General features: G+C 42.0%; 3 protein-coding genes across 4 annotated transcripts; 2 read left to right on the top strand and 1 right to left on the bottom strand.

Annotated features, from left to right (window-relative positions):
• The first annotated feature begins 146 nt into the window (after positions 1-146).
• Positions 147-13,326, top strand: arhgap45b (Rho GTPase activating protein 45b). Its single transcript, XM_077583809.1, has 24 exons — positions 147-701; positions 2,135-2,375; positions 2,744-2,932; positions 4,405-4,545; positions 4,840-4,924; positions 5,638-5,710; positions 5,796-5,865; positions 6,299-6,430; positions 6,635-6,696; positions 6,779-6,889; positions 6,969-7,049; positions 7,118-7,282; positions 8,539-8,676; positions 8,761-8,957; positions 9,023-9,117; positions 9,193-9,279; positions 9,369-9,470; positions 9,626-9,789; positions 9,891-10,079; positions 10,235-10,372; positions 11,237-11,490; positions 11,567-11,804; positions 12,290-12,395; positions 12,769-13,326. The coding sequence occupies exons 1-24, from the start codon at positions 432-434 to the stop codon at positions 13,101-13,103; spliced, it is 3,663 nt and encodes a 1,220-aa protein (XP_077439935.1). The 5' UTR covers positions 147-431; the 3' UTR covers positions 13,104-13,326.
• Positions 13,327-13,583: 257 nt separating this feature from the next.
• polr2eb (RNA polymerase II, I and III subunit E, b) lies at positions 13,584-15,521 on the bottom strand. Its single transcript, XM_077583810.1, has 8 exons — positions 15,327-15,521; positions 14,890-15,064; positions 14,647-14,762; positions 14,490-14,570; positions 14,273-14,331; positions 14,070-14,148; positions 13,791-13,859; positions 13,584-13,705 (listed from the first exon to the last, which is right to left on the bottom strand). The coding sequence occupies exons 1-7, from the start codon at positions 15,381-15,383 to the stop codon at positions 13,794-13,796; spliced, it is 633 nt and encodes a 210-aa protein (XP_077439936.1). The 5' UTR covers positions 15,384-15,521; the 3' UTR covers positions 13,584-13,705; positions 13,791-13,793.
• A 126-nt stretch (positions 15,522-15,647) lies between these two features.
• Positions 15,648-20,866, top strand: gpx4a (glutathione peroxidase 4a). 2 transcript variants are annotated; one of them, XM_077583813.1, is made up of 8 exons: positions 15,727-15,831; positions 17,150-17,281; positions 18,455-18,549; positions 18,619-18,763; positions 19,588-19,739; positions 19,831-19,855; positions 20,043-20,102; positions 20,537-20,866. In XM_077583813.1, exons 2-8 carry the CDS (start codon positions 17,231-17,233, stop codon positions 20,573-20,575), a joined length of 567 nt encoding a protein of 188 aa, XP_077439939.1. In that variant the 5' UTR covers positions 15,727-15,831; positions 17,150-17,230; the 3' UTR covers positions 20,576-20,866. The 2 variants fall into 2 exon arrangements, with proteins under 2 accessions (XP_077439937.1, XP_077439939.1); XM_077583811.1 differs by lacking the exon at positions 17,150-17,281 and having other exon boundaries at positions 15,648-15,831.
• The last annotated feature ends 592 nt before the right edge of the window (positions 20,867-21,458 follow it).

Below are 21,458 nucleotides of genomic sequence, written 5' to 3'. Positions count from 1 at the left end.
ATATATTATCATGAAATCTATTAGTAACACACAGCTTGATTTATGATTATTGCATGACTAAATAAATAAACAAACATTAAATAAGTAGGGATCTAACATCGTGGCGCAGGCGAAACTAGCGGGCGGAAGGATACACCCCCCGGCCTCACTAGTTTGACGCGCACACGTGCGCTTTGATGACTTAATTGCGTTCTAAATAAGCGCTCAATGACTTGTTTGTCGAGGTGTCACTCTAACATCGTGCCCTTTGTTGTACTTTTATGTCTGTGAGGGGGGGAAGAAAATAACGTTTGGACCGCGACACATGTTGAAAGTCGTTTAATTCGTCAAAGTAGCACCTTTCCGGGCAATTCACCCCCCCCCCCCCCCCCCCCCCCCCTCGAGGAAGCGGGTGGCGCTGAAGCTGGCAGTCAGTGAGCCTGCGCGGCTCAATGTGCGACGGCGCGACGAAGGCGACTGGGCTCAGACACCGTCCGTGGACCCGGACGGATACCTGCGACGCCTACCAGCTGAACAACGAGAGCACAACACCCAAGTGGAGAGTGGGGGGGTGGGTGGGGGGTCTGTACGTCAAGCTCAAGGGTGTCGGCATGGAAGGCCGAGGCACCCTCAAGATGTTCTCTCGCAAGAAGCGGGAACTTATCAAGACTGCGTCCATTTCTAAGAAAAGTCGAAGTGGAAGCCCCGGACCGCCCAATACGGTGAGGGGCCACGTTGGTGATTTTAATGAGGCTTGATTGGGAAGTTGTTAGTGTTTGCGTTGTGTTTTGGAATTGGTATGTGTGTAAAATGTTGTTTTTTTTAAATCGTGTGTATGTGCGCCTGTGTTAATTTATGGTGTTTTGTTTTGTGTTGACTGGCATATGTTTTGAAGTTGCGGATGTGTATACGATTTGCATTGTGTTTTTGTTAAGGTCTGTGTTTTAATGTGAACGTGGGGTAAAGATTGTGTGCGTGTAAGAATGTATGTGAATGTGGAATCATCACTTCCTGTATGTTTGTGTATGTCAGCCATTTTATAAGGGAATCTTTCAATTGTGGGGTGCACATGCCTGTCAGCCATTTTATGTCTGTATATCACATTAGTTTGTGATTGACATTAAAGTGGAAGTCAAGTCAGTTAACCCAAAGTTTTTCTTTACAATAATGTTTTAGTAAGACTACTTTAAACGGTATTGCGATTAATATTGCGCTTGCGAAATAAGAATTGAGTAGCAAATTGTTAAAATTTTTGTTCATCTAACGGTGGCCATTTTGCCACTTGCTGTCGACTGAAATGACATCACAGTTGTTCAGTGCTCGGGTAACGAGTCGACCAATCACAGCTCGCCTGTTTTCTGAAGCTGAGTAGTGATTGGTTGTTAACTGAGCCCTGAGCCACTGTGATGTCATTTTCAGTCGACAGCATTTGGCAAAATGGCCACCACCTGAGATAGATAAAAATGTGTGGATTTTGCTACTTAACACAATATTAATCAGAATATCGTGTTTATACTAGTGGGGGCACATACAACATATTAATGTAAATAATTTTGGGTTTTGACTTCTTCTTCAAGTGAACAAACTACCATGTTTTCTATAAAATGCACCACATCAAGTTTGTGCATGAGTGGATGAACACAAACTTTCTAAGGGTGCATGTTCCAATTTGCATATGTGAAGCTGCTATGTCTTGGTGCATCCCTTCCGGGGGGTGCGCGCTAATGAAACTGTCACTTTTGGTGGGCGTGTGGTGTGTCAGATAAGCTCAGAGGCCAGTGATGATGTTCTATTGTGAATTGGTTGTTGCAATTTGCAAGACGGGCTGTAGTGTCTTGGGGATGTGGCCGCTGGTGCTTTGAGATTGTATGGCCATGCTGAAGCGGGGCTGCAAACGTAGCTATAAGCCTTATTCCATCAGTCTGAGGGCTAAGAAAGTGGACAAAGGGCGACTGCACGTGTGGCTCAAACAGGTAAGTATAAAAATAAGATTGCTCGTTAGACATGATGTATTGTAGACGAGCTGTATTTCTTCACATCTCTACCGCACCCTTGGAATCAGGAAGTGTTGCCGTGCAGGATCTTGTGAAAGTCTTGACAACATGATGTCAACAAAGGAGCCATTTTGAGCATTTCTCTCCTGCGTCCCTCCCAGCTGTCCATCCTCCCGGAGCAGCCCCGGAAGGATGGCGGCGACGTCACCCTGTCCTCTTCGCCCACATATTCCTCCTCATCCTCATCCATGCTCACCCCGCCCTCTGTTGGGCTCCAGGATCCCTCGCTCTCCTGCCCGGGCACCCCAAGCCCCCAGCACTGCAAGCTGACACCGGGCGCCCCGTCCTCCAACGCCATCCTGAGGCGGCCGACCACCCTGAGCCGACACGCCAGCGCCGCAGGTGAGACGACGTGTGAAATGTGTAGTTAAAGACACTACATTTACAATCTAAATTTTCATAGTAGTTCCATTAAATAGTATTAATTTATTCCCAGCAGTCATTTATCTTCATTTTAAGGCATATGTCTTAACTGCATTGCTTTCAGTAGGTGTATGTGGATATCAAATTTTTTGTTTTGCCCAATCAGGTTTCAGCTTTGTTGTGTTGCCATGTCAAGCTAATCTGTCCAGGGCCTTCGGAATCACTAGTGCTAGCTAATGTCTCTTAATCTATATTAGTAGTAGGACAGTTTTTTTTATTTTTTTATTCTGCAAACACAATGTATGGCCCACCACTGCCTAATCAATTTCCCCCCCCCCTCCCCCCAGGGATGACTCTCCAGTCATGGGTGTTTACCAAAGGCCAGGCCAAAGGAGCCATAACGCCGACGCCCGTGTCGTCCGATAGTCCCGAAGGTACCGCCATCGAGGTGGAGGACATCCCGGCCCTGCTCAGGGACGTGGCGCGCTTTGCTGAGGCTGTGGAGAAACTGAAGGACGTGGTGGTGCTGGCTGAAGGTAGCTGGAACTGTACAGATTCAAAAACCTATTCACATTAGGCCAGGTACACACATAAAAGATAATCGTGTTGTTTTTGTCCTGATTTTACCCAACCAAACAAGGACATCAAAGGCCCGACTGTCTTATGAGATGATCTTATTAACATGATTCTGTCGGTGTATTAAGCGTGGATTTGTTTTTTTGTTTGTTTTTTTCTTCCTTTTCTGGAGAGCTCAATATTGTTCATTCGGTAATTTTACCGATTTGACATGTCATCATCATTGCGCTTTTTTTTTGTGTGTGTGTGTGTGTGAGAGTGTGTATTCATTAGTTCACCTAAAACCTATTTAAAAAATCCCATACCGTTCACCTAAACCGAACACTTCAGAACCCAGCCAGAGCCGTGAGGCCGTCAGGAGACCCGAGGAAGGACCAAAGAAAGGAAAGGAAATTGTAACGCTACGTGGATTTGTTCCAAAATGGATCAGGCCTGAACTTACTATCTTAAATATTAAATGTGTCCCTTGACTGACCAACAAGGAAGTGACGGTAAACAGAATGTGTCCTACCCGATTGAGCTCCCAACAAAATGAAGGCTCACATTTTCTCAAAATGGCCGACTGGCCGTACGGAAAGCCACCTGCGACACACGTGTACGCTCGTTTTGTTACTGTGAGTTTCATGTTCTCGCGTTCGAAACAGGAAGCTACAGTGGCTTGCGTCTCACTCTTCCACCTGCGTCTCTTATTTTAAAAGGACAGCCGCGTCTCCTTGCCGTCACGTCGTCTGAATCTTACTTTACATAAAGCAACTTTATATAAATCTACAAGGCAGCGCGTTGTGCGGCATTACCTAACTTGAGAGGGGAAAAAAAAAAAAGTCCACGTCCTGTTTGTTACAATATTGAGGTCACTGTGTTTTTATCGTTACGGACACTAACACATGCCACCGGCGATGCTTTTATGACATCTGATGTCCGCCAACTGTTGTCCTCTGTATTCAAATCTATGAGGAAACGGACGCCATCATAATTATACACGCGCGCAAGTATAAAATCAAATCGATGTAATGTAAGATGTTAAAGGAGTCATTGTGCACGTGTTTCACAATTTCAAACCACGTGTCTTAATAAATGTAACCTAACGTCACTTGTACATTGCAGTGAGGCAGAAGAGATCGCTCACAGATGCTTTCATAACTAGGAATATACCTAAAGATTTTCTTGTGTAATTTCACACTTGATGGGTGGGCTGAAATGCCAGGGAGTCGACTATCTTAGCTGTTAAAAAGTCAATTTTACATGTATAGTAATCCTAATCACAACAACACACTACTTCTTATCACACGTGAAAAGCGTACGGCACCTAGCATGCGCGAGAAGCTTACATAGCAGTCACAACCGGACTCCAAATGTTGGTTGGTACGCAATCTAGCCAACGAGACGTGTGAATAAAAACGAGAAGTGACTTTAGCCCCCCGTTTACACGCAGGTACGGAGAATCAGCGGCCGGTGGCCCACGAGTGCTTGGGGGAGGTTCTGCGCGTATTGCGGCAGGTCATTAACACGTACCCCTTCCTCAACACGGTGGAGATCCTCACCGCTGCCGGGAAACTCATATCCAAAGTCAAAGGTGAGTTCAACGGAATGGGTGACTTTTTTTGCTCTGGATGTTTTGAACTCCTGTTTCCATTTGGTATGCTTTGTGAAAGAATACATTAGGCATGGACACTAATGAGTATTTTACTATGAGAACCTGACTTACATATGGTTAAAACATGATCAGATTTAAGATGACAAGACATTTAGATGTGGATCAGATTGACTAAGGGGACTTTTCACTAAAGATGATTTTGTATTGCGGTTGACTTTTTGTTCTTCATCGCAAGATGCAGTAATCCAATCCATGCCTAAACACTTTTGTTAGGTTTCCACTATGAGGCGTGCAATGATTCGGACAAAAAGGACTTTGAGAAAGCCATTGAGACCATCGCGGTGGCCTTCAGCAGCAAGTGAGTAACTCCAATCTTGCCGAAAAACAGAAGTTGTGCGTTTGAAATTGTGTGTGTGTTGGATGCCGGGAGAGAAGTGCGTAAAGGCTGACACATTTGCATGAGGCTGAGCACGAAAACAGGAAGTGGGTTTCTTGTACGCCTTGATACAAAATGCCTGGCTGTGGAGACGAGCAATCAGATGTTCTTAATGCAGTATTTGGGTTGTTAGTGTGCAGAAAACACAGGGTAAGCTACCTTGCATTTCAAGGGATAAAAAAAAAAAAAAAAGTCTTATTAAAATGTGAGAATCAAGTCGTGTTTGTTTGTGTAGGGGCGGTCACATGTCTGTTTTAACTGTCAGGGAGCAGCAAGAGGAAGTGAGCTGTCACAAAGTTGAAATGTCTGACGGCTGGATTTCCTCATCCACTCAGATGTACGCTGCTCTTCCGTCCGCAGCGACGTCAACTCGTTGACACTGCTTGAAAAATCTGATAACGAGCGCACACCCCCCTGCCTAATCTGTTTCCAAACACAATAAGCTGCATTAAATGTAATTTGGCTGCCTGCATGCACCTCACAGTTTGTATTCTATTTAAAAAAAAAAGAACATAAAAATCTTGATAGTTTAATTTGTTTTTATTGTTTCATTTCATTTTATTCACAATGGTTCAAGGATATAAGACATTAGAATGTGGCCGAAGGTAAAACTGTTACTTTGTACTTGTGTCCAGCGTGTCTGAGCTGCTGATGGGTGAGGTGGACAGTAGCACACTGCTCTCATTGCTGCCCACAGAGAAGAGCCGGGTTAGTAGCTGACCTTTTTTTATATTTTTTTATTCAGCTCCATTTGAGTCACAATAGTACCATTACATGTTTCATTTGTGTGCAGTCCATGGAGAACTTGTATGGCACTGCAGGCCAGGACGGCGGGCAGCTGGGGAGTAACCCAGAAGACTTGGGTAGGTCGCCTCGTCCAATACGTTAACTTAAGTTATTCTTCAGGAGGACAGTTGTAAAGTAAAAAATAAAAAAATAAGCTGGAATGGTAAACAACAAATGCACAAAATTAGCCCATTGCATTTTGAGGAAAAACTTGTATAACTACTTGAAAAAAGTTGCAATTCAAATGGGCAGTTTTCCAAATGTTGAGTACAGTTACTTTAAAATAATAAGACTCAAGTAAAAGTATAAATGGACTAAATGTAGCACGTTGCTAACCACCTCAGGTCATATTACAACAAAAAGTTGTAATATTGAAGTATTTGTTGTTTGACTTTTACGTTCCATTGTGGTTAAACGCTGCTTTCCAACACTACAAGAAATCTGTTTGTCTGTGTTTTTTTCCCCCCCCCTCTTCATAATGTCCACGTCACAATTTTTGCCAATCTGCAGGCAATCTCGAGGGGGCGGACGTGATCCTGCAGCGCAGTGAGGGCGGCGTTGACTCCGCCCTGCAGTACGCCAAAACCATCTCCAAGTACACGAAGGACCTCATCAATTACGTGGAGAAAAGAACATCACTGGGTACAAAACAATTGCCATTGCTAAATTAGAAAAAAAACGGTACCAAAAAAAGAAATGTTAAGTCATATTTTTAAAAAGGCAGTATGATATGAGACGTTGCCATGTTAAAGAAAACATTGCAGTGATAACAAACATGACAAGAATAAATGTAGAATTGGACCACTACTGTCATGGTCCCTTATAACCAAGTGTGTCTTCCACCAGAGATGGAATTCGCAAAAGGTCTTCAGCGATTATACCAGTCCTGCAAACACAGCATAACACACGTGAGTTGCAATTTGAAGAGAGCGACGCATCCCCCTATGCAGTCAATGACCTGCCTTTTTTTTTTTTTTTTTTACCCTGCAGCCCCACATGCCCCTCTTCTCCATCTACTCTCTGGCTTTGGAGCAGGATCAGGAACAGAGCGTGGGCCTCCAGCAGGCCAGCGCCACCCTGCACAACCAGACCTTTATCCAGGTTACTCTCATTTTGTTTGGAGAAAAATATTTGCGCCCTGAAAAAGCACAACTTGAAAAATGTCCACGTTTGTGTGCAGCCGTTGGTGCAGCGCAAGCAGGAGCATGAGAAGCGTCGGAAGGAAATCAAGGATCACTGGGTTCGAGCAAAGAGGAAACTGGTATGTCTGCTAACAAATTGGGGCGCGGGTGACTGCCGAGTCTTAAGTGCGAACCGCTTCTCCTCCAGATGGACTGTGAGGCCAACCTGCGCAAGGCCAAACAAGCGTACATGGCGCGCTGCGAGGACTACAAGGCCAAAGCAGCCGCCAGCCGAGCCGAGGAGGAGGGGGCGGGAACCACCGCCAAGTCCTTGGACAAGAAAAAGCGCTTGGAGGAAGAGGCTCGCAACAAGGTGCTTGTTAATGCCGACTGTATGTAGGATCAAAATAACAGTGGCACGAGGTGGATATAATTCCTTAAAAACAAGTAATGTTCAAATTAGAAAATATTATTTATATAATCTTACCCCAAAAAATCGAAAGTTTAGAGGCAATAGTGTTGCGAGAAAACAGTTTATTATTTTCAAATCAATCAAAAAAAATTCTAAATATTACTTAAGAGAAAATAAGTTCTGACAGAAAAGTCATGATGTTCAGGAAAAAAATTAGAGTAGTGCCATGAGAAGAAAAGCCGCAATGTTACGATGATCGTCAAGGTTCCAAAAAAATACAAGTTTTGGGGGGGGGGTTTCCAAAAAGGTCGGTGTTGATCAATAAAAGTTATCAGGGATGTGATTTTTCCGCTAATTCGCGGAATTCCGCTTTTTTTATCTTTTTTTTTTTTAGTAGGTCATTGTGTATGCACATGACTCCGATAGATAACATCTTCTGCTATAACAAAGACATTTGTGGTATGCTCTAATATAAGTTACTTTACATTTGGTCATGATACAATTATTTGTTCATGAAATTTGAACTCTTCAACATTATTTATGTGTTAACTTAGTAATCACATTAGTTAGATATGATGATATTCTCAGTGATAGTTTTTAAAAGCAAAGGCAGTCCAATGTTTTTGAATGTGACTGATTTTGAGTTGACTAAAACTGCCATTTTATATGGGATAGTTCAATATACATTGAAAATTTATGCTGTTGTTTTGTCTATTTCTTTGTCATGTGAGTGCATTGAATGTACTTAAAAACACGGAAAACCCATGAGCTCCGCGGGGCTTCACCCTGGACCTAGCTGGGTGCCAGCGGCCCCCAGACCCCCGGCTAAATTTTCAGATAATTTCACTTTGGTCAAATCACATCCCTGAGTTATGGAAAAATTTATGAATGTAATGTAACAAAATAGTGATGTTACAAGAAAAGACGTGTGAGGAGCAAATGGCCATAATGATACAAAACAAGCTGTAAAGTTAATCACAAAAAGTTAAAAGGCAATGTTTCGAGATGCTACAAAAAAAAGGCAATGTTTCGAGGGGGGAAAATTGTAATGTTATATAAAAAAAAAAAAAAAAGTCAAGGTACGGGAGTGAAGATGAAAAATTGGAATTATATGGGACGATGATATAAGGACAGTCATAATGTTACGAAATGACTTTTGATTCTAAACATGCCGTTTTGATGAGGCCATTGGCAACCAATGTATATTTTGCTTGTAGGCGGACGAGGCGGAGGCGACCTACAGGACGTGCATCGCCGACGCCACGGTGCAGATGATGGAGCTGGAGCACACTAAAGTCACGGTGCTGAGGCAGCTGCAGGACCTCATCAAACAGAGCGACCAGACGCTGCGCTCGGTCCGACTCCAGACACGCACGCGCCATATCTTGAACCTCTTTCCACCGATCTTTTCCAACCATGGTTTTCAATGCAACCGCCAGGCCACCATCTCGTACTACCAGTCGATGCACATGCAGACGGTGGCGCTGCCCGTCTGCTACCAGACTCTGTGCGAGAGCAGCAAACTGTACGACCCGGGCCAGCAGTACGCCGCCCACGTGCGAGACCTGCAGCTGCCCGACCAGCCCGCCGCCTGCTACGCGTTCGAGCCCTACACCGCCTCCGGCGTGCCGCCGCAGTAAGGAAGGCAGTTGCCGTAATGGTGAGTTGACGCTTTTAACGTATGCTGTCGAATGACCGCAGCCTCGGGTTCAGACCGAGGAACGACAGCTTCAACGCCGAGCAGACGAGCCAGGCGGACAATCCCGCCGCAGGTGTGGACACGGACCGCCAGCCCAGTGAGTGATGCCTCTTATCAACAGAATTATTTTCTACAACCAACCCATGACAAGAAATGTCGATTTTGTGTGCAGGGCAGGGTTACAAGTCGTGGGGCTCCACGGTGAGTGACGACAGCGTGGGAGCAGATGGCGCCCTGGAGTCTCCCGGCGCCAGCACAAGTGCGCTAATCACACTTATTGTCAAGTTTCTTTCTCGATGATTTTATTTTTATTTTATTTTTTTCATTTGGGTTTTTTCGTGTCACCAGCCAACATCAGCAAAATTGCCCGGACGCCGTCATCCGGAACGGTTTCGTCCAATGAGGACACAGACGACAAAGATGGGAACGTGGCTTCGTTTGAGACGCCGAGTAAGACTTTTAGTTAAAAGTATAAAAAGTCTTACCAAGTCTATCGTGGCAAATTTTGGATTGCCGCAAAATCAGTGGCTAAGACTCACAGCTGCTCGTGAAATCTTATGGCAGAAGATGATGAGTTCTTTTACTTGTCTTTGATTCTTCGACAGACATTAACGGCATGGATCCCGACGTGGTGGTCTCCACCAGACCGTTCCGCAACGTGGGCCTGTCCAAAGCCGCTCAGACGCACCGCCTAAGAAAGCTTCGCACTCCTGCCAAATGCCGCGAGTGCGACAGCTACGTGTACTTCCAGGGCGCCGAGTGTGAGGAGGTGAGGGGGAAACGTCGCAGGGTTTTTTTTCCCCCCCCGAAGCCCCTCAAACAAAAACGGCGTTAACACGGGCGGTCTCGTCCTCCTCGATATGTCCGCAGTGCTTCCTAGCTTGCCACAAACGCTGCCTGGAGACGCTGGCAATCCAGTGCGGCCACAAAAAGCTGCAGGGCCGACTGCAGCTCTTCGGCAGAGAGTTCTCGCAGGTGGCCAGCTGCGCCAGCGACTGCATCCCCTTCATCATCACCAAGTGCGTCGCCGAGATCGAGAGGCGGGCACTGAAGATGAAGGTGAGAGTGTTTCGGCTTCTTAACTTGCAACCCTCTTTTTTCGAGCTGTATTTCTCAATTTGAACAATAAGAGTGTTCAGTCTATCTGTGAGATGTAGTTTGTTGTTCCCCTTCTGTGAGAAATGCCGCATTAATCCGCCCGTGTTTTCTTGCAGGGCATTTACCGGGTGAACGGCGTGAAGACGCGGGTGGAGAAGCTGTGTCAAGCCTTCGAGAACGGCAAGGAGCTGGTGGAGCTGTCGCAGTGTTCGCCGCACGACATCAGCAACGTGCTCAAGCTCTACCTGCGACAGGTCAGTCTTGCTTGTGCGTAGGATGCCACCGGTTCAGAAAAATAAAAACAAGGTGTAAATGATTGAAATGAGGTTGCTAAGCTACCGTCAGATACATTAATATTATGTGTGGGCACTTTAGATTGCTCCATATCGCACACTTTTCAACTGCCTGGCATGTATTAAGAGGGCATTTTTTGACCCTATGTGCATACTTTACGACTACAATACTATATATATCAATACTTTTTTTTTTTTTTGTTCACGTTCATTGAACTGCAGTGTGACCCATTTATTAGGTATAAGGCATTTTTTAGAGGGAGGCCTTTATTTGTCAAATTTATTTATTTTTTTTTTTATATATATATATTGGGATGAGGAGTTTGTTTTTTGGGGTGGAGGAGAATTTAATACGTTTTATGGGGTGGAGGAGAATTTAATACGTTCAGATATTTTTATGGTACTGGTATTTCTTTCTACAGAGGAAAGGTATACTTAGGAGTGAGTGAGGCCTTTATTTATACAAATAATGCCTTATATTTTATTGCGGCAACAGTTGTGTTTTAAGGAGGGGGGAGCTTGATATAATCAATTATTAGCAGATTGGTCGTTTTTTTCCATTTACTAAATTGCAGACTGGGGTTAAGATGTGTACTAGAAGTCAGGCTTTTACTTGCACAAACGCATGATATTTACTTGAGGGCAGGGCTGTGTTAAGGTGGGGGAAGTCTTACGTTCAAATGTGCCTTTATTTTATAATCGAAGGGTGTTTTTTTACAATCATATTTTGTATATGTGTGTATTAGTAGACACGCATTTTGAAGCCACCCTGTTAACAAAAGAACTGAGGGGGCTGCTTGATTTCCTGTCTGTTTTTCCTCCCAGTTGCCAGAGCCCATCCTGCCATTCCACATTTACAACAATCTGGTGGGTCTGGCCAAGGAGAGCGTGCAAGCCGACACTGACCCCGAAGAGCCCGGTGGACCCACGGCAGTGGGCAGGGGGACCCAGCTGGTGGACCTGGGACCCGAGACTGAGCCGGAGACGCTAGTAATGGTGGACAAGCTGAGGGAGCTTCTGAAGGAGTTGCCCAAAGCCAACATGGCCACCCTCCGATACCTGATTCGCCATCTTCGTCGGTGAGGAGAAGGAAACCGCAGCTTCTGTCTGGTATCGTTGAGATCGTCTCCCATGACCCGATCTTGCTTGTCTTAGGATCGCCGAGCTCGAGGAGGAAAACAAGATGAATCCCAGTAACTTGGGCATCGTGTTCGGGCCGTCGCTGATGCGTCCTCGCCCCACGGGGGCCACCATTTCGCTCTCGTCTCTGGTTGACTACCCCCACCAGGCCCGCGTGGTGGAGGCCCTCATCGTCTTCTACACCGCCATCTTTCAGTCCAAGAGCTCACACGGCCACAAGACCTGCCGCTCTGCCTCCACCTCCGCTCGCCTGGTAAACTTTTGACTCCTAATATTTAATAGGCGGTAGGGTCTCTAACATTTTGTTGTATAAAATTGTACAATTTTCTCCTTTACTGTAACTGGACTGCTATTTTACTTTCTATTTTATGTTAAGTGTTTACTAAGGAGATATTTATTTTTACAAAAGTTTGTACATTGCTGCTGCAACAAATTGTCCCTTTTACAGTGCTCGAGTGCAATTTTTTTTTTTAAAGGTGCACTGTAAAGCATTAATTCTTCAATGCCTTTTTATTTGCTGAACTACAGAGAAAGTTGGCTGCTTATGAGGAGTAAGGCATTTATTAGTGGAGGGCTTTACAGTATTTATACAAATGCATTTTATCATTGTTTTGCTTATTTACAATAAGGGAGACCTTTAGTTGGACAAGATATATAATTTTTTTATTCGGAGTAAGGTGTTTTTAAAGTAAATCTCAATTTGAGGTGAGGATTCTGACATTTGTGATGATGGTGCAGGTTCAGGTGGAGGACGTGACCAGCAGCTGTCCTGACGGCGAGGACGACGACGCAGGCCCACACAGGAAGAGCAAGTCGGAGTCGGACAAAATAGACGAAGGCAGCGGTGAGTTTTGTTGGGTTTCAAATATTCTTCAAAATGCTGCATACAGTGCCAGTTTTAGACCATTACTTGGGGTTTTGTCAGAGGGGCGAAGTTTTACACATACTTTTTATTTTCATTCAGTGAATTGTCAAGCATGTATTGAGTGCGTATGAACTCCCTAACTAGAGTTGACCATTCAACCATCTTGTTGACATCTTAATCTAAAACCACTCAGCATTATCACACTTTATCAAGTCAGCCTGTGATACGCTCATAGCATCAACACAATGTAAAACAAACCTTGCAAAGACTTGCTTAGTATCTACTTGGATGGGGAATGCCACAGGAGGTCTGTGCAACGTCCCACATTGACTTCACGCCGGTGCCTCCTCAGGCTCCAGTGAGCAGCTCCCCGACTCTGACTCGGAGCAGGATGAGAGCGCCGAGCCAGAAGGCGCGGAGGTGGCGAACGTAGCGGAGCGGCTGAGCTACCAGGACAGCCTCGAGCTGGACGGGACGCCCCCGCCCAATGAACCCCCAGACAACGATGCAGCAAACGGGGCCGAGGGCGGTCTGATCGCATCTCTGGCCCAGTTGAACGTCAATCAGTCCAACAATTACTACTACTGCTCACCACTGTCAAGTCGATCCCGAGTTTTGTTGACACGTCTGCGTAGCACGAAGGTGGCACTCAGCAGAAACCGAGCCAAAGGGCCGGAATTTGTATAATGATCTCTTTAATGGTTTGCTTGTTTGCAGCTTTTGGCAATGCTCAGCTTTTTGAACGCAATACATGTCTAACTGGACTTAATTGGCACACAGTCCAAAGTGTTTTTATTGCCATAAAAGTGCTGCTGGTTTTATTTCAGCACTCCGTGTTTGGTTGCAATTTCAAATTCATATTGCATTATTTTACATGTTTTTGTCTGTTTTAATAAAATAACAATTCACATTTGTTTGTTTGTTTAAATTGCTGCTAGTGCATTTAAATGCTCATCAACTTTAGGGTGTCCTGTTTAAATGAAAGACTGAATGAACTAGTTTGTGCAGCTGCATGAGAGAATACACAAGACACGCTCAATTATGCCGCTGTCTATGTTCAGATTACCAAGAATTCCTCTGTACTGGAAGAATTTATCAGTTTACTGTATATACATTTTCCCCCACTACCTGATCTAAATGGAGAAAAAAAACCACTAGCTAACTGGCTATATTTTCAATATATTTTATTTTACAAAGTTTATTTTTAAAATAGAAACAAAGGTCACACAAAAAAAACAGGAATCCAGGGATGTGTGTGGCTGGAACATCTGATTCTTCCACAGTGGCACCTGACATGCAAGTAAAGCATTTACTCTCACTGGCCATATCTATAATTGCAATAGTGAACAAGTTTGTTTGACATGGATGACTTACCTGTCACTGCACCAGTCTATAAGTGATGTACCGTCCAGCTGTTTCACTCGGCCTGATGATTTTCACCACCTTTGGAAACGTGTACAGTCAGCTTTAAAGCCTCAGTCCCAAATTCTAGAGTAATGGTGACTTCCAAGTCCAAAAGGAAAAATATTTCACTTATTTTTTTCTTTTCCTAATCTAAAAATGTACTTAACAGTTAACAAACATATTTGAAGACTTCTTGGTTCATGACACTTTTTCCTTTTTGCCTTGCATTTCCAAGCCATACTTTGTTACCTGTCCTCTCTTTAAGCCAAAATAGCGAGCCACGGGGTCTCCGGCTTGGATCCTGGGCAGCTGACTCTCCTTGAGTTTACTGAGGTGAGCATGTTTAGGCAAACAAATGGCACATTTTGTCCATAAAATAGCCAACCTTTTGACTGGTCGTGTATATATGTCAAGACAGTATAAAAATATCGGCAGGGCTGTTGCGAGGATACTATCTGGCCAGGAGCTCTGTCACTTCCTCTTTTGTCATGACAATGTGTTCTGGCACAAGCTGAAAAAAGATAAACAAATGAGGCAATAAGAGTTTGTGCAACTGCACGATGTGACTGTTTGGATTTTAAATAAGTTTATCGCAAAATGATAACCTAAATAAAGTATGTTATATTATGACGTGTCGGTGTGTACATGTAATTAATTTGATGTTTTTACCTCGTGCTCTGTGATGTTGATGAGAAGCTCCTGTTGTAGAAACTGCTCAAGGATGTACTTGGGTGCCATGTCCACTAAAGACTGGGAGGTATGTACAGTCATGAGTACACAATACATACATAAATGTGGATATAAACAGTATAGTAAGATATCAAACCTGTTTTGCAGAGGGCGTCATTCCCATCTGGACCACAATGATGGCCCGTGTGATGTTCTCCTCCTGCATCCTCTGACAGTACATCTTAATAGTCTTGATGCCCACCTTGGCCTCCTCTGAGAAAGTCAAAAGCTTAGTTTTTAAACCCCAGTCTATTAAAGTCTGCAACAATCAAATTCTATTTCAAAGAATCCTAACAGATGTCACCTAAATGCATTACGCGTCTGTGCACTCTGCACTTACCTGGGAAGAAAACAAACATCTGGTCGGTGGGGTCATCGTTGTGCGCCACCAACACAGTGAGATCCGTGCGTCTGGGTCGACTCTCGCTGGGTCTGTCTCCAAACTGACTCTTGAAGTCGTCCAGAGTCTGGTCCAGCTCATCCTGGGTCACCAGGTAGCCTCTGTCGTGGCATAGCTGTAAAGTAGCAGATGACCATTTCAAGAAATTTCACATATTACCACCCATGAGTCACTTCTAAGTGTCCATCATGGAAAATCCGCAGCATACACTGCACAGCACCGTATCCATCTCCAGGCAAAGGAACGTAATCTTGCCTTGCGAGTGAATATAAAATCTAATTTATATCCACTTTAATGGTGGGAAAAGTGACGAGAATGTAGCTTAGCATCGGCGAGCTAACACGTTGACTTCAAAACAAACACACGGAAAAACTCACCTGCATGATGGTCTTGCGAATCTTCCACAGTCTGTATGTTTCCTCTTCGTCGTCCATACTTTATCTGAAGAGTCCTTGGGGATTCAGTTAAGTTATCCTTCAATTATTAGTCATAAATTGGGTATTTCGTCGCTGTTCTGCTACCATTAGAAGCACGCGATCATTTACTGGCGATGGCTGATGACGTCATGACAGCGTCCCTCAAAGGCTGGGCGGAGTTTCAGTCAAATAAATTTTTAACCAAAAGCATGGAAAGAAAATTTAAAACGTCGACGAGAACACCTTATTGCATTAGTAAAAAGTACAAATATTTGTGTGGACAACTAATAAATATTTAATTTGCGGTTTCGTAACACATAAGGAAGGCGGGGCGGGCTTCTTCACTGTTTTGATCAAAATGTGCTCATTCAAAATGAGGCCGTTATGCTTAATGATAACGTGCGCGGCTGTGGCCACCAGTGGCGTATCGTTGGCGGTGCTACTCTACTTTCTTATTCCCTCTACGGTAAATGGCAACATTGTCTTTTATCTGTTCTTTGTGCCTGAAATGTTCAATGAGAATGGCTTGAATGTGTGCTGCTGTTATGGAATGACATCGCCTGACAAACACTCTCAGCGCAGCACTCATGTCAGCATAATAGTATTTATCTGTTTTCATGCAGCGTAACACTGTGACACGATAATTAGTGTTTTTAGCTGAAATTGTACAAGTAATATTTGAAAGGTTTCATATTATGGAAAGTAGACTAGCCAAAAGCACAAGCAAACTCAGCACCTGCGCAGGGCCCCGCAACCACTAGAGGGCACCCAAGAGTAATTCAAAACAGGCAAGTTGCAAGCCAGAGACAAAAAAGTTAAACGTTTAAATTGTTTTTTTTTAAATGGTTTTCAGTTATGTCATTAACTCATTCGCTGCCATTGACGGCTATAGACGTAAAAAATTCATTTGAACTATTTCTACTAGTTTAAATTTTCTTCCCACTTTTGCTAACAAAAGTATGAAAACCTAGAATTGTTTTATTGTACATTTATAACAGATATAAAATTTGTGATTAATCGTTAGTGAAGTCATGTGATTAATTACAATTAAAAATCTTAATCGCCTGATGCCCCTAATTAAAAAAATAATAATAAATAAGGAGCGTCAGACGATTAAAATTTGTAATCATAATTAATCGCCTGACTTCAATGGTTGACTCACAATTAATCACAAATTTTATATCTGTTATAAATGTACAATACAATTTTTTTCCTAGGTTTTCATAAAAAATGAAATGAAAAAAAAGTTAAACTAATAGAAATAGTTCACATGAATTTTTTACGTCTATAGTCGTCAATGGCAGTGAATGAGTTAAGAAGTTATTTGCTTTACATTTTTATTTAATTTAATACTATATTTTTGTACAATGTAACACATGTAGGTAGATAATATAACAATACTCACTTTGTTTTGATCAGGGGAAAAGTTGTTTTAAAAGTATTCACACTCACACCTGAAGACAATTTAGAGTCTTTAATGAACATTGCATCCATGTTTTCAGTAGGGCCTGAGCCAAGATTTGAACCTGTGACCTCTCAACTGTAAAACAGAACCTTGATTATAAAATCAATCAAATCAAAAATAACAGGAAACCTTCAACCATCTAGGAACGTATCGTTCCAATTTCTTATTTTACAATATCCTTTTATGAGCTTATGATAATGTGGTGGACTCTAGACTTCAGAACCCGTGCACGGCTGATGTGGATTACGGGTCAGCACTGCAGATCTTGGATAACGGCAGCTTATCAGTTGAGTCACTGATCCCCTGCCGGCTTTATAAGAGTGCAGGGACAAAAGAGAGCGGAGCTAAGGAAGGAGTTGGATTGCTTTCTGCCTTCAGAGGAGCTCGCTGAAGGGCAGCCATGCGTCTCATCGGCTCCACTGTCCTGTTCAGTGTCCTGCTGCAGGCTTTGGTAAGAATTCACCGCGGCAACGGAAGCACATCCGATGCAAAATAGCGCTCAAATATGGACAGATAGACGGATTGTGTGGCTTTGCGGAATGTTTTGACGGATGAGTGCACAGCGATTCATGTTTCTTGGGTCAATAATTGATCATCTTTTTATGTATGAAATGTTTACTAAGCTGTTTTAGACATACGGGTACATTTGCTGTAGATATATTGGTATTTTTAAAATGCTTTCATGTCCGTTGAAATATACATTCACTTTGATCTTTTTTTCATCTACTCTATATTATATGATACAAATGTGAAATTAATCTTTTTTTAGCTTTACATTGTACCACGGTCTGTCTTATTGCACTTTATTTTAGATTGTTTTGCTTTAATTTGAGTTATTTTATTTTACCTTATTCTGTTTCAGATAATTTTATGCATTTTTGATATTTTGATTTTATATTTTATAAAAATATTTTTTTCTTCAATGCATTAATTTTCTACATTTCATTTTGATGTTTACTTTATATTAGGTTATGTGTTTTATCTGTTTCATGCCTGTTTTTTTTCTTCATTTTAATTTATTTTAGAGTACTATAAGGACTATTATTTATTGTCTCTTATCTTATCATTTTATTTTGCTCTATTTACATTTTTACTGAGGGAAATCTTTCTTTTAGTTTCCATATTTGTTGTAACATACTGTACATTAATGGTTTCTAACTGCATTAATCTTTATATTTTCAATTATTTTACTCGTATTTAATTTTACCTTTTTCAATGTAGTCTATTATATTTTGGATCCCAACAATTCTTTTATTACTTTTTAAATGTGTTTTTGTTATTATTTTTTTAATTTATATTTTATAAATTTAATGTATTTTTTAATTCAGATGCAGCACATTATTTTGTGAATCTTTTTTTTTTTTTTTTACATATATAATAAACCTATTTCTGTTAATATACATTTTTGGTTTTTACAGTGTCTGATTTTTAATGTATTATTATTTTACTCTTTTTTTGTCTTTTTTTATTAATTATGTTATTCTTATTTAATTTGTTGATTATGTTTTTTTGTGTTTTTTTACATTTCTTGTATTTTTGTTTTAATTTTTCTCGTAAAATATTCCATACATCGCATTTTGTCAGGGTGCTCCCATGATTCATATGTGTTGGTGTCATCCCACAGGGCGCCCCAACAGAGGACTGGAGCTCAGCCACGTCCATTTACGACTTCTCAGCCACCGACATCGACGGCAATGTGGTGTCTCTAGAAAAATACAGGTGAGCCTTCACTTTCGCGTGTCTCCAGAGCAATCACCTAACCTGCGACCGTGGACATTTTTTTGTCAGGGGCAACGTGGTCATCATCACCAACGTCGCATCCAAATGAGGCAAAACGCCCGTAAACTACTCTCAGTTTGCCGAAATGCACGCCAAGTACGCTGAGAGAGGTTTACGCATCCTCGCCTTCCCTTCCAACCAGTTTGCCAATCAGGTATGCCGGATTTGCTGCTGTCTGTGCTGTGCTCATTTAGCAGCTGTGACATTTCATCCATAGACATCAGATAACATAGACTACCCCTCCTCCCGACCTTGACGCCATATTGGATGTGGCATCTGGCACCGCTTCATGTAGCCTTTTTTTTTTGTTACCGCTTCATGTAGCCTTTTTTTTTTGTTAAGGTGTCCTGTTGTTTGGCAATACAAAATGGATGATTTATATATATTGGATATAAAAAGTCTACACACCCCTCTCCATATGCCAGTCTTTTGTGATATAAAGAAATTACAACAAGGTAAATCATTTAAAAACTTTCATCACAATTAGGACCATAACAATTTTGGTGCTAGTCTAAAAAATGTTTTTGTTTTTAATTGATTTATCTTGGTCCCATTTTTTAATACCACAAAAACCCTGGCATTTGAGCAGGGGTGTGTTGACTTTTTTTTTTTATATAGCCACTGCAATTGGTTGAATAAGAAATACGTCTTTGATTGGAGGCTGGTTTCACTTCGGAAATTCACAGTATTATGCACATAGATGATTTTATAGTATTAGCCAAGAAATTATGTGGCCAATTCAAATAAAATGAAACAATACCTGAGATCTACTTTGCTTTTAAAATGGTTGCTACATGTCTAAGCAGCAAATGATGAATGAAATGAATGAATGTGGCATCTTCACTGTTTGCTTCGTTTTGCCACATCCAATATGATGGTAATGGTGATTCTAGTGTACCTATTATGTCTATGATTTCATCCATATTTATTTAACCCACCCCCCCCCCCCCCCCCCCCGCCCCCATTCCCAACTGATAGGAGCCAGGCACTAACACCGAGATCAAGCAGTTTGCGGAGTCGTACAACGCCCGCTTCGACATGTTCAGCAAGATCGATGTCAACGGGCCCGATGCTCACCCGTTGTGGAAGTGGCTGAAAGAGCAGCCTAATGGGAGGGGCTTCATGGGAAAGTAAGAATCATTTACATCGCCTACTACATTGTTGCTGCCCTATTGATACATTACTTTTTTTATTTATTATTTATTTATTTTGTCCCCACAGTGGTATCAAGTGGAATTTCACAAAGGTAAATAACGAGCCGGTCCTTTTACAGTCTTTTGGCTACCAGCAAAATCAATTTTAATATAGTGGAACCTCCAAAGAAGACTTCAGAATTGTTTAAATTCCGTGCACTCACTGAGCTGGAGTCTTATAAGATTTTAAATACATAAAAGAAATAAGAGCAATTTGTTAATGTCTTCTTTTCTTTGTAGTTTCTGATCAACAAAGAGGGTCAGGTGGTGAAACGATACGGACCCATGGATGATCCAAGCGTATGTACACAATTAGACTCAATGCAAGGGCTGGGTGATTAATATAGATTTTAGTGATTAAATGGAGTTGTTACTTGCAGATTATTTTTTCAATATAAATATTTATTTAGATTTTTTGGGGTAAAAAATCAATTATTTTTCTTCGAAATGATTTCTGGGTGAAAAAAGTTTTTTTTTTTATGTTTAAAAAATAGATTTAAAAAAATGAGGTGGAATTTTCATTTTGTTTAACAAAACATCTTAAGCAAGCAATAAACTCAAATTTTTGGGATTGTTTTCATTTGCTTTTTCTATCGGCGAAATACCTAAAAAAAAAAAATCTATCAAAACAGGAACAGATTAGTGGATTTTGTTTGAAGTCTTTATCACCCAACCCTACTTCAAAGTTCTGCTCCTGTGAACATTCTAATTGGATGTGGTTGTGTTTCGCGCAGGTGGTGGAGCAGGATCTTCCTCCGTATCTCAACGCCTAGTTGATCAATACCTCACTATCTCACCGTTGTCTCATTTCCTTCCGTACTCCGCCTCTCCGAGCGTCGGTGGACGAGGGTTCGGCTCGACCCCGGACCTATGACAGTCTGCCCGTAAAGCCGCCTGACGGAAAAGGGCAGACTCGATGCAATTGGCGTGCAAACCTGCCGGGTCACGATCACCAAGCTTTTGTTCTGTCGGCCCTGGGAGAATTGGAGACACATGGGAAAAAAGATGAAATGTAGCGTTGTTTAATAAAACTAAAAATAAAATTAAAAAGTTTAACACAGCCATCATGCTTTTTTTTTATAGTGTGTAAATAATATTTGGTTAGTTCCATGGTTCATGTTTTACTGAGAAGTCATGTGCTTTCCTGACTTTTATTGAATCCAGAATGTCCTACTACTCTCAGTCTAGTTAAGAACCATTTCTTCCTTTTGAATATGACCTTGTCTTATGTCTCCCACTAAAGTCATCCTCGGATGACTTTACCTCTCTCTATTCATGTCGTTTCTGTGTTGTTAGCCCCGGAGGGTAAAAAAGTAACATGGAGAGTACAGAACAGCCCATCTGTCTTTAAACGTATTGAGTAACAGTTGTCAGAAAAACAAAATACTCAAATACAGAATATCTACTTTAAGCCCCCATAAATTTAAAATCTTGTCTTGTGAATTTGACTCACTACAGAGAGAAAAAAGTACATTGAGTTATTTTATGTATGAAATGTGCTATAGAAATAAAATTGCCTTGCCTTGCCTTGCCCAGAGAAAAGTGTTAACAACCCTGCCAATTTTTTATGATTAAAATTTTTTTGCCAGGCATATAAGATAAGGCCTTAAACTAGTGGAAAACAAATCAAATGTCTCCGTTCTCAATTGTTGTCAG

Source organism: Vanacampus margaritifer, chromosome 13 (genome assembly GCF_051991255.1).
Source record: "Vanacampus margaritifer isolate UIUO_Vmar chromosome 13, RoL_Vmar_1.0, whole genome shotgun sequence".
In the NCBI taxonomy this organism is placed as follows: Eukaryota; Metazoa; Chordata; class Actinopteri; order Syngnathiformes; family Syngnathidae; genus Vanacampus; species Vanacampus margaritifer.
The sequence above is the reverse complement of the archived record's forward strand: the minus strand, read 5'-3'. Positions and strand labels throughout refer to the sequence as shown.

What these genes read in the sequence shown, in the direction of transcription:
- polr2eb (XM_077583810.1), bottom strand. Translation starts at nt 15,383, where the DNA reads ATGGACGACGAAGAGGAAACATACAGACTGTGGAAGATTCGCAAGACC. An exon ending in TTCGCAAGACCATCATGCAG is followed by an intron (nt 15,065 to 15,326) that starts GTGAGTTTTTCC and finishes GCTACTTTACAG; the next exon opens with CTATGCCACGACAGAGGCTA. An exon ending in TTGGCTTAAAGAGAGGACAG is followed by an intron (nt 13,860 to 14,069) that starts GTAACAAAGTAT and finishes ACGTTTCCAAAG; the next exon opens with GTGGTGAAAATCATCAGGCC.
- arhgap45b (XM_077583809.1), top strand. Translation starts at nt 432, where the DNA reads ATGTGCGACGGCGCGACGAAGGCGACTGGGCTCAGACACCGTCCGTGG. An exon ending in GCGACCAGACGCTGCGCTCG is followed by an intron (nt 8,677 to 8,760) that starts GTCCGACTCCAG and finishes TGCAACCGCCAG; the next exon opens with GCCACCATCTCGTACTACCA. An exon ending in CAAAATAGACGAAGGCAGCG is followed by an intron (nt 12,396 to 12,768) that starts GTGAGTTTTGTT and finishes GTGCCTCCTCAG; the next exon opens with GCTCCAGTGAGCAGCTCCCC.